At 37.1% G+C, this 12,194-nt stretch overlaps 1 protein-coding gene across 11 annotated transcripts in view; it reads right to left on the bottom strand.

The window, feature by feature from the left end:
* Dcaf6 (DDB1 and CUL4 associated factor 6) overlaps positions 1–12,194 on the bottom strand; it is a 135,853-nt gene that overhangs the window by 72,300 nt on the left and 51,359 nt on the right. For all 11 annotated transcript variants that reach the window (XM_063253607.1, XM_063253612.1, XM_063253609.1 and 8 more), the window contains exons 5-7: positions 10,268–10,381; positions 7,875–8,010; positions 5,736–5,950 (exon numbers count right to left, since the gene is read on the bottom strand). In XM_063253607.1, the coding sequence (XP_063109677.1) occupies positions 5,736–5,950; positions 7,875–8,010; positions 10,268–10,381 (465 nt within the window). The remainder of the gene's footprint in view (positions 1–5,735; positions 5,951–7,874; positions 8,011–10,267; positions 10,382–12,194) is intronic.

The following is a 12,194-nucleotide window of genomic DNA, read 5'->3' as shown; positions in this document are numbered from 1 at the left end:
GTTTGTCTTCTTCATTTTGTTCTCTGCTCCATTCGTTGTGGCCTCCCCGCCCCTATTTCTGGGTTCTTTGTATTTTTCTTTTTTTAGAATATCCTGCAATACTTTCTGTAGGGTTGAATTGGTGGTTGCAAATTCCCCCAGTTCCTCTTTATCCTGGAAGCACCTCGTTTTTCCATCAATTTCCAGGGACAGTTGTGCAGGATATCTCAATCTTGGCTGTAGATTATTATCTTTCAAAGCTTGAATTATTTCTCCCCATGCTCTTCGTGATTTGATGGTTTGTGAAGAGAAATCTGCTGTAATTCTGATGGGTCTTCCCTTGTAAGTGATCTGTTTCTTGTCTCTTACAGCTTTTAATATTCTGTTCTTGTATTGAATTTCTGGAATTTTTATTATTATATGCCTGGGTGTTTCTCTGTTAGGGTTGTAGGTAGCTGGGGTCCTGTATGCCTCATACATTTGAGTATCTTTACCTTTTACTAAATTAGGAAAATTCTCTTGGATTATTTCTGTGAGTAGCTTTTGTAGTTCACTTGTTTGTGTCCCTACTTCTTCTTTTATGTTCTTAATCCTCAAGTTATGGCTCCTCTTATCATCTTCTTGTCTTTGTATTATTGCTGTGTGTTTCTTTGTTATTTTTAAGAAGTTTTTCATTTCATTCTCCCATGTTTCAAGTCTGCCCTCCAATTCAGATAGTCTGTCCTTAGTTTCTTTCAAGCTGTTATGCCAGTCTTGGGTAGACTTCTTAATTTCTTGATAGTCCCTTTGCACCTGCTTCACATACTCAATGCTTTCTCTGTTTTCTCCATCAAGCAATTCTCCCCTCTTTTTCTGTTCTTCCATTCCACCATCTGCTTTTTCCTGGGTGGTGCTTAGCATTTCTCTAACTATTCTGCATACTTCTAGCTTCAGGTCATTGATAACTTCATTCCTGAATTGGTCTATGAGGCTCTCTAAATGGCGCTTAATGTATATTGGTGCAGTGTCCACTATTGCCTGATTCTCAGGATTGGGGGTCGAGGAGCCTTTTTTGTTGCTTCCCTTCCCCATATTTTCTGTTCCTTATAAAATGTAATCTTACACAGGAGGCCCGGCTTCCCTGCCTGTCAGCCACAGCTTGATCAAATTGCGCTGGCTAGTTGTTCCAGCTCACCGCTGCGCCCCAGGGAGTTGCGGAGGAGGCAGCCTACGCAGGAGTCGGTCGCTCCTCCGGGCCACCGTCAGGCTCTGGGATCTGGGTTAGGCCAGCCTAGGGAGTCCGCGAGCAGCGTCCCTCCGGCCAGGCACCTTTCACCAATCCCGTCCGAGAGGGAAACGTGCGGCTGCAGTTGCCACCGCGCCCTGCTCTTACAGGACTGCCCGCGCCCAGAAAGACCTCCGCTGGAGTCAAACTGCGGTAGGGAGTCAGTTCCTCGCTCACCTCGCCACCAGTCTGCCTTCCTCCCTGTCCATCGCGTTTCCGACTCCGTTCGGAGACTCCCGTTCCCAAGCCTCTGCGCGTCTCTCCTTGCCGAGCCGCTGTGGAGGCGCCGGCTGCCGGGCGGCGGGAAATCCAAACCGCGGTTTCCGATGGCGCGGGAACTCCGTTCCCAGACTCCCGTTCCCAGAGCTCGGCAGTTGCGTCTCTCCTTGCCGAGCCGCTGTGGAGGCGCCGGCTGCCGGGCGGCAGGAAATCCAAACTGCGGTTTCCAATGGCGCGGAGTCGAGCCTCCACACCGAGATTTTTCTGTTCCTATTTTAGCGCCAGGACTGTATTCCAAGTTGGATTCTCTCAGCCCAGTTCGTTCCTGAGTCAGCAGAGCATATCTCTACTGGTTCGTATCTCCTTAGTCCGCATCATTCCTGGCCTCTGAGCCGAGCCTTTAGAGAGCGTTCAGTAGTTGCTGTTGTCGGTCCGCCATGTTCTCTCAGTCCCTTCTGTTTTATTTTTTAAAATAACTTTCAGGCTGGGGAAGTAGTTCAGTGGTAGAGTATTTATCTAGATATGCAAAGTCCTGGGTTCAATCCTCAGCACCACAAAAGGAAAAATAAAAATAACACTCATTGATTTTTTTTTCCCTTGCTTACAATTAAACAAGTTTTAAAATCTCGATGACCATTAAATTGTAAGTATTCAGATTTCTCCTGGAAAGCATACCAAGCAACAATGAAAATGGAAAAACAAATTCTCACATCCTTAGCAAAGGAGACAGAAAAAAAACCTCTCAAAACCCACAAATTCCATATTATGGCCAAGAATAGCGAAGAGCAACTGAAAATAGCAAAATCCACACAGGAAGCACAAGCTTATGCAAGGTATAACTAGAACAGAGGAAAATTAGAGTCTTAACTATCCAACATGTGTAAAAGATAGCCTCATACTTTACATGAATTATATTTAGGATAATATAACCTTACTCCATGGTTATGGAGGAAAAGGAATTTTTGTATTACGCAGGCAAGGGATAATATAACTTAAGCAACTATTTCTGAAACAAGATTATTCAAGTTCTAAACAATCCCAAATTTGACTACGTGTGTGTGGATTAAACTCAGAACCTGGGACGAACAAGAAATGTGCTTTACCACTGATCCACAGCCTCAGCATCCTTCAACTTTCTCAGTGTGTGAAATAACTTAGTCAAGAAAACTGAAAATGGCAGAGGATTCATTTAGTCAACAAGTATTTTAAATACATGTTAGCACTACTCTAGAATCTACAAAAAAAACCCCCTCATTATCAGCAGGATGACAGCACAGACCTGTAATTCTAGCTACTTGGGGAAGCTGAAGCAAGAGGATCAAAAGTTTGAGGACAGCCTGGGAATTTAATGAAATCTTACCTCAAAATGACATAGAAAGGACTGGGGATATAATTCAGTACCAGCATGCCTGAAGCCTGGGATTCAATCGCCAGTACCCCACACTCTGGCAAATCACAGGCTATATAGATGAACTGACCACACATGAAATTAAAAAAGGAAAATATACATAGAAAGTGGTACGTATTATAGAGAAAATAAATCAGACATAATATGGGCAGTCCTAAGAGTTAAGGTGCTCTTAAATAGGGTGGTGAGGCCCTTCACTAAGAAGGTACTGGCAAAGATTTCTAGCACAGAGAGAAGAGGGCAAGGAGGATGTACCAGAGTTGGAAGGTATGCAGCGATGGCTAGAGCAAAGGAGAGTGCAGCAGAAGTAGCAATGAAAGTCTCGAGGACATTTAACACACGGTTGTTGATGCCACTATAGGACCTCACTTTGCTCTGCTGGGAGACAGGAGCACCAGGAACAATGTGATCTGATCTATATTTCAAAGGATCACTTGCGCTACTCTGCAGATAAAGGACTAGAGACTGAAAGCAGGAAAGCTTAGTTAGAAACTACCAAAACTTGAGAGAAATGCTAAAGCCTTGATCAAGATAGCAGTATAGTCGGAGTGGTAAGCAGTAGTCAGATCTGGGACACATTTTTTGAGACAAACCATGACGACCAGGAAAGAATGAGACACTGGATTCAACAGCAAAGTCCAATAATGGAATGGGACAGATGAGAAAATGGCAGAAATACGTTGGAGGAAAAGGAAAACAGGAAAGATAATAAAAACTAAAAAAGGAATATAAAAATGAGAACCTAAAAATGGAGTCAGACAAAAGAATATACTGAAGAAGGGAAAAGTACAAAAGCAATTTTCAAGAGGCTCCTACAAGTTAAGAAAACACAAAGATCCAGTATATGGAGACATTAGAAAAATCATATAATAAACTTAATTCATGCTTTAAAACCCTGCTCAAGCTCTACTAATTTCCCAATCAAAATTGATTATCTTTCTGTTCTATTTATACAGAACATAGTACTTCCATACAATTTTATTATTTTAAATTTCACATATTTGTTTATAACTCTACTATATAATACCACTAAACAATACCTTCCTTGAGCCAGTTTCCTGTAGGGAACCCACTAAACATTTGCTGAGTTAAGAGTAGTTGATTTAAACACAACTATCAAGGTTTAAGTACAAAGTAGACAGAAAAGTGTGGGAATGAAGAGGGAGATAAATTATCAATTTCTTCAATATATACCTCTTATTTCGTATGTAAAGCATGATTTTTTATTTTAAATAATTTTAAAATTAAATAACTTAATTATTTTTAACTTTATTAATGTGACAAAGAACATTAAGAAACACAAACATGCCCAAAACAAAAATGAAACACAGAATACTTCATGACCCAGCATCATTTGTTCTGATTCTATATAAATATTTTTCTGGTTCAGGCTTATACAGCAGCAAAGTAGTTGGCCAATTTAAAAAGTCTGTGCATTTCTGTACACCTTGTATCTAGATCTCCCCCAAAGCCTGATACACTCATAGACTGGGAGTTCTGAAGAGTAGGGTGCAATACAGGAATTTAGGGTGTGATGATGGGATTAAGGAGTGGATAGGGGAAGGCCCACTCTGGGTGTGGCTGGCCCCACCCCAAAGATGGTAACCTGGATAGGGTAAAAGGAGAAGCAGGCTTGCTTTTGGGGCTTCAGCTGCTTGCCTGTGGCTGCCTACTGCTGGCCCTGCCTCGCCATGGACTGTTTCTCCTCCATGATGCCCCTCTGCCACACCGTCCTGCTTTAGAACCAGCCCATTATGGACTGAAACCTCTACAAACTATGAGCTGAAACAACCCTTTCTCCTTTAACACTGGGTGTTGGGTATTTTATCTCAGCAACGAGAATAGTAACTAAGCCAACTTCCAATCTTTTTATCATCTAATAGTCGCAAAGGATCACTGAAACAACAAACTGATAGCAGAGTTTGTGTTTTCAACCAGATCAATAAATTTCAGTAGCCATTGTATCTCTTTCTTTGTCAATTTCCTAATTCATGTCAATGCACTGCCACATTTAAAATTCTACTATAGGTTTGTAAAGTAATTCTAAATTTTTTTCTAATTTTATAAATCCACAGCTGAATTTAGTTTTGCATCCCACAGGAATTATGAAATTGCTTTTGTTCTTTAGTAAACTTTAAAATATGTTCATTAAACATCAATGCTTAATTCCAAAAGACATCTGTAAGCTAAAATATAGAGTCAACGCACTGGACATTCTCAAATTTTAAAAACCAAAGTAAAAAGCACATTGGGGAAAGAAGCTTAATAGATTAAAGCAAACACTGTTCTATGGCTATGCATTACAGAAACTGTATTTCTAGTTTTCTACTTTTATACATAAGAAAACTTTTAGTCATCCTAGTGACAATAATTCATTTACCTACTTTTAAACATATATATACCTACTTTAACGTAATCTTTTCTCATTTGTTTGTATGCTCTGTAAAGTATATCTATGAATATTAATGTCATCAGTTCATAACTGTAAGAAAGAGGCACAACTCAGAGGAAAGGAGACTGCTGCCCACAGATGAATAGTAAATAGGAATAAACTGAAAACCTTTCCTTTCCTGAAGTTTATCATCCCATTTTCTATTAATTGCCTTTTCTACAAGTGTTACAACTGCTAATCTTTTTTTGGTTCTGCTGTGTACCTACAAAGTGATAAGAATATAATACTATTAAATATTTTCTTTTTAAAAATATCATGGTGGCCTGTTCTTTCAGGTATGTTTCCTTACTTTGTTGCTTAAATCATAAATACCCTGAAAATTAATGCTTTTATTTATTTATTTGGCCATTAGGGCACAGAAATCACTTACACTATTCTCTTAATTGAATAAACACGGTTTTAAGTAAACATACCTCTTCTCGCCTCTCTTCTGCAGAAGGAGTTTTAAGTTCTCGTGCCGTATCATCTTTTGGGTCAAAAAGGTAGATGTAATCTGAAGAGTAACTAACAAGGATCTCTTGACCATCTTCGCTGTAACACAGAGATGTCACTCTACAGGATTTATTGTTAAGATGGGAAGGGATAAAGCGGGCAACCATTCCAGTAGTCCCTCGACCTGCGTAATTCCCTAAATCACAAAACAGGAAGTTATTTCTAGATTACATAAACTATCAGTTATTTAATACATTGATTTATATAGATAGTGACATTAAATCATCTTCCAAAAATTCATTTTCAGGTAAATTTTTATAATAGGAAAACTGACCGTGAACATCCTAGAATATAATTCCAATTTTAATTAACTCTATTAATAGACTTTAGTATGACATAGAAGAGCACAACTGGTACTTTGTGCCCTGGGGACTGAGGAATGCTAAATTCTAACAATCCCAAAGCTGAAAAATCCTGCACAATTAAGTCCTGTCCTGTTCAAAATGTCAGACTGTCTCACATCTGTTAAGAACAGAATTTCACATTATGTTATAGACTTCTCCCCCTGAAATGTACCTCTCTCACAGACTTAATCACAGTTCAAAAAAGAAAAAAAGCTCATTTGGTGTTATGGCTTGAATCTAATGTCCCCAAAGCCTTATGGTCAGAGGCAGGCTTTTTGATGGTGGCTGGATCTAGGGCATGTGATACTTGGATTAAGGCTGAGATATCGGGATTAAGGAGACATGAGTACTAGTCAGTCCACTGAGTGTTTTAGCACAGTTCTGGGTATGGATAGATAAAGGAAAAAGGCCTGCCCTGGGTATGGTGTCACCATCCAAGTCACTGGTAGCCTGGATAGGATAAGAGAGGGAGGCAGGTTGCTGCTGCCGCATCAGCTACTTTTCTGCTGCTTGCTGCCGCTGTCTTCTGGCCGCCACACTGTGAACTGTTTCTCCTCTGTGATGCCTCTCTGCCGCGGCTTTCTGCCTTGGAACCAGTGACTATGGACTACAACCTCTGTAATCTGTGAGCTGTAATAAACCTTTCCTCCTTTGTGTGGTATTTTGTCACAGGAACAAGAAAACTAACTAAGACATCTAGTATTTTCATTACAATAATCTACTGTAACGAGATTTTTACTGACATTGTTGGCTTCGGTCCACCTTTATCTTCATTTTTCACAACGTAAAATACTGAATATCTGTGTATTTAATATTTGTATTTATATGTACATGTACACACGTGTGCATGTCTGCATACATAATTAATCTTGGCTTTCCTTAACTGAGAAAACGCTAATGGAAGCTGGCTTTCAATTGGTTATTTCAGAAGTACTCAGTTTCCACAGAGAAAAGCAACTGATTTAAATCAGATTCAAATTCAGTACTGCACCTTTATTATACAGTACTTTAGTTAAGCTAAGCAGCCAAAAACTTATGCTACATATTAATACCTAAGCCACTGTACTTTTTTAACATTTCTCCCCGCCATTTACTGTTATTCCTTGATTGAAAAACAACACAGTCCTCCCAAAATTCATGCTTACCTGAAACTTCACAATGTGACCCTGTTTGGAACTAGGATCCCTGCCAATGTAATCACAAAAGGTCAAACATATGAGGACCTCAAATTCAGTGTGACTGGTATTTTAAGAACAGAAAAGCGTAGACACAGGGACACACAGAGGAGACAGCACAGAGACTGCAGGGCACAGCTCATAAGCTCAGCCTTAGTGAAGACTGGAGCCGGGAGAGAAGCAGGCAGCATCTCTAGGAGAAACTACACCTGACATGGCTTGATTTCGGATGTCTAGCTTCCAGAAATGTGAGAGACTCACTTTCTATTGTTTTAAGAGAACCATTTAGTGGTTATTTAGTATGGTGGTCCTGGGAAACTGACATACACCAAGAATTGTAATTTTTTAAAAAGTGATAAACTGTAATAGTCTCATGCCAGTAAATCTTAAAAACTTGGTTGAATGGTTTTTTGGGGGGGCAATGATCTGTATTATTTAAATACACTCTGTTTCTTGAGGTTTTATAATTAAAGAAGTTTTTAATAAAAAATTAAAATCGCTTTTTGAAATAGCCCCTTGCTTTTCCTAACTATCTCTTTACCTGTAGCTCTTGTCCCCAGCATTCGCCGATCATATATTCGTACCGAGCTATCAGAACAACCAACAGCAAGATAATAAGGTACTGGGGGACAAATAGCAACTGATGTGGCAGCACGTCGACAGTTAATTAAAATATCCTAGAAAAGATAACACAAACCAGTTACAGATAGCTGTACAGTAGCAACTATACTAAATTTAAAACATCCCTCCCTCGGGGCCAAGGATACAGCTCAGCGGCACAGCACCTGCCCGGCAAGCAAGAGGTCGTGTGTTCAATTCCTATTACCAAAAAATGAATAAATGAAACATTTCCGTCTCAATTATAAGAACGTAAGATTCTCAGAAAATCTAACTCAGCTAAGACAAAAGAATACAAAACAGTATTTTTAAAATTTAATCTACTTTTAATTCTGTAATAGAAACTGTTTCTAACACATTCAGCATATATAAAACCAAGATAAATATACGCAGTCAATACTCCTCTTTAAAACCTATCATTATAAAGAAAATGTTTTCTTTACAGTTTGCCAAAATTGATTTATAATATTGATTTTTGTAATTAATGTTATATACCTTGCTTACGAAGCAACCAAAATAACAATACATTGAAATACTACCTATAGAGATTTAAAAAAAAAAAATAGCCCTATCTGAATCATACAAAATATGTTCTGAAAAGGAACAAATAAAAAATAGGTCAAATATAAAAATAAAAACATTGAGTAATTATGCTGATTATCAACTGCCATAGAGAAGAAACTTTATTACCACAATGCAAACCCTCTAACAAAACTACCCTTCATACAATACAGTAATATTATACAAAGTGACTAGTAAACATTCCCATACTTCTGAATAATGAAAATCTTTAGAAACATAAAAAATTCATACACCATGTAAAGGATCACTAAGCCATTAATACCATTAGAAATGCCTGCTATCATTGGGCCACCTGAGATTAAAGGTAAAAGTACAATCTATTCTGCCTATAATACATAGTAATGATTACATGATAGTGATAGTATTTTGACTATTGACAATTGCTATTGAAATACAACAATATTCTTAACTGATTTAAAAATTTTATACTTTTCTTAACAGATAAAATCTTTCTTCTTAGTTTAAAAATTGTCATACACATAGTACAAATCCTGCAATAAATAGGTCTTACTCAGTATTTAGCTTTCTAGAACCATTTTAAAAAGTATGTGCTACCACCTTAAAAATACTGTTGATTCTATACTACTTTGACATGTTTTTAAATTAATTTAGCTAAATTTTATTAAACATATTAATCTCAGAATCTTACCCCTAATATATAGAATTGATTTCTCAATGCCTTTCATAATTCTAAGATATTAAACTAAGAATTACTAGCTAGCAATTTTTCTATGTACTTCTATACATAAATGACAAGTTTTATTAAGAATATATGTACTTCTTAACCTTGTATTCATATTTCATGATTTTGTTTAGAGAAGCACAATTAAATCCTATTGTACTGTATAACACTTTTTAATTTTAAAAGAATTTGGAATAATGAATTTTAATACTAACCATTTACTAAGAAGCATAAGCAGGTGTATTTCAAGCTTTAGTTTGCTGATTTATGTACAGTAAGCACGTGTATACATAAAACACAAAAACTGATTAAAAATTCTATGTTTAACATTTTTTTCAATTTCCACTTTTTATTTTTTCTTCTGTCTTAAAATAATCTTTTCAACCCTAAAGCATAAAAGCTGTGTTAACTATTTTAGGTAGTACATAACCTGATTACTAGCAATTTTTGCTACTTTTCAGTAAAAATAACTAAGCAATAATCATTTATTTCATTTTTTTTTGTACTTCTTAATGATCCAAGAAAAGGCTACTATGCTCTTAATAACATATAATCCTAAAGGATATTTGTCTGAGGTCTACAGATTGAAAAATTTTTCAGCATTACCATAAATTTCAAACTATTAAAAAGTAAAATAGATAGTAAATGTATGGATAGCTAAATTTGAATTTAAAAAAAATGCTAGTAAAATAGCATCTCACTTCTTAAAATTTTGGTTTAAAAGAGAAGGAGGAAAAAGGATGCAAAACTTTTATAACTTGTATCACCGCTATTCTGGTAAGCCAAAATTGTCTTCCTGAGGAAATACGATATACTAACAAATTCTCCAGGTTTTGATAATACTATACACTAAAGAACTATACAAATTTTTTAAAATGCATTTTAAATCAGTAATTAAAAAACCTAAGTTTTTTGACCTTAAAATATTTTTGTGAATTTAGCAAAATAAATGTTAAAAGTTCACACATAATCATATCCTCTAAGATAACAGTCAAATTTAAACTATACTCATAATTTTTCTTGCATCAGTTATTCAAAAACTGGCTTCTTACATCTTTGCAATCTTCTTTTGCGCAGCTAGTTTTGATGCGTGTGTCAAACCACCTAACAGTGCCATCTTCACCACAGGACAGAAAAGTGTAAGGATCATTTGGTACAGTCATAATCTGAAGAAGAAAACAAAAGCACAGGTAACCTGAAGAGAAATTCAAACAGGTGGCTCTGAACCACAATGCTACTACTTCACAAAATGACTAGAATACAAGCAACAAAAACCATGCCATTTTAATTAGTTATGACATCCCATACCATGATTCAAAAGAGCACAATATACAGATCAGAAATGTTGAGTAAGACTGATTACTTTGGCAGTGTAATTAATAAAATGATTTCACACAGAAACTTCTAATAATTTTGATGAGCAACACCCTCCCCTAATTATATTCAAACTATTCAAAATCTAATTTTTATGTTTTCTGTAGGTGAATTTTTCATTACAAATATACGTTTTCTTCTCAGATGTGTAAAAAAAACTGGGATGCTGAAATGATTTAAGCAAATAAGCCAATCTCTCAAAAAGAATTTTTAAATGGTGGTGACAGTTAGACAACAATATAATGTATAGTCACTGTATTCTATACTTAAAAATGGATATAATGGCAAATTTGATGTTATATTTTTTTTAGCACAAAATTTTTCACTTCTTTTTGTTAGTACATGTTTTTATTAGCACATGTTCCTAGTACAAAACAAGTTACATCCCTCATGGTGGTTTCTACATGGAGTGACAGAAGAAGAGGGGACAGGGGTTTACAGAGGGCATTAACTGGTAATCCCTCCCCTCTTCCTGTCACTAGTAGACACTAACAATTTGTCATCTAGTACCCTCATGCATGGCTTTATGTAGCCAACAATGGAATGTATGTTCCTGTTTTAAATGCTGTATACAAAGGAGAATATTCAGACTCATTAGTCATCAAGGAAATACAAATTAGAACTGTAAGAATGGCCAAAATGTAAAAGACAGTTCATATTAAGCATAGATGCCTATGTAGAGCAACTGGAACAATCATACATAGTTAATGGGTGTACAAAATAGTGCAATCACATGAAAAGGGATGAATCAATGTCTGCTAAAGTTGGTCATTGTTATAGCCTAGTTTTAACCCTTGGGCCCCCTTCCTGTTCTGTATGCGCCGTTTCAATAGAGATTAAAATTCTATCTCCAGTAAAGATTTAAGTTTCAGCTCCTTGTAAATCCCCTTCCCTTCCTATCTTTCTAGGTTAAGTTTCAATTTCCTGAGAAAGCTGTAAAAGCCTTAGGTATCAGTTTCCTGTAACTCCCTCTCCTACCCCTCATCCGACTATCTGTAATAAAATGTGCTGTTCTTTATGAAATGCTGGGGCTGGGGATTTAGCTCAGCGGCATAAGCATCTGCCTTGCAAGCAGGCGGTCGTGAGTTCAACCCCTGGTACCGATAAAAAGGAAAAAAGACAAAAAAAAAAAAAAAAAAAAAAAAAAGAAATGCTTAACTTCAAGGAAATTACAGGAAGTTCTAAAAGCCCAGATGCTACCTGTCAGCGATTACAACATTCCTGTGGTTTTCGGCTTTAAAACCCAACCTTTCTAGCTGTAAGGCTGTTAAGGCGCGCAGTCTCCAAATTGGCTCCTGGAGACTGTGACGCCAGGCCTGGCCTAAAATAAAGCCTTTGCTCCCCAAGTTTTAATTTCTTGCTTCCTTGGGTTTTACTCCGGGGTCCGAGCTATCACAGTCATGTGTGTTTCTTGTGAGTCAGCAATTTCACTAAACTAAAAACTTGTACTTGGGCACTTGGAAGATGGGTATTAGAATGTTCACAGCAGCACTGTTCTTATTAGCCAAAGAGTGGAAACAAACCTGTTGGGAGCCACTGAAGCTGGAAAGTGACCACATGTGCAAGGCTATGGCACAGCTTTGTTCTGAAGAACAAAGGGCCTCC

This window comes from Cavia porcellus, unplaced genomic scaffold (assembly GCF_034190915.1).
Source record: "Cavia porcellus strain 051 isolate PalLab524CR breed Dunkin Hartley unplaced genomic scaffold, mCavPor4.1 scaffold_7, whole genome shotgun sequence".
NCBI lineage: Eukaryota > Metazoa > Chordata > Mammalia > Rodentia > Caviidae > Cavia > Cavia porcellus.
Note: the sequence above shows the minus strand (reverse complement) of the source record. Positions and strands in the feature narration are given on the sequence as shown.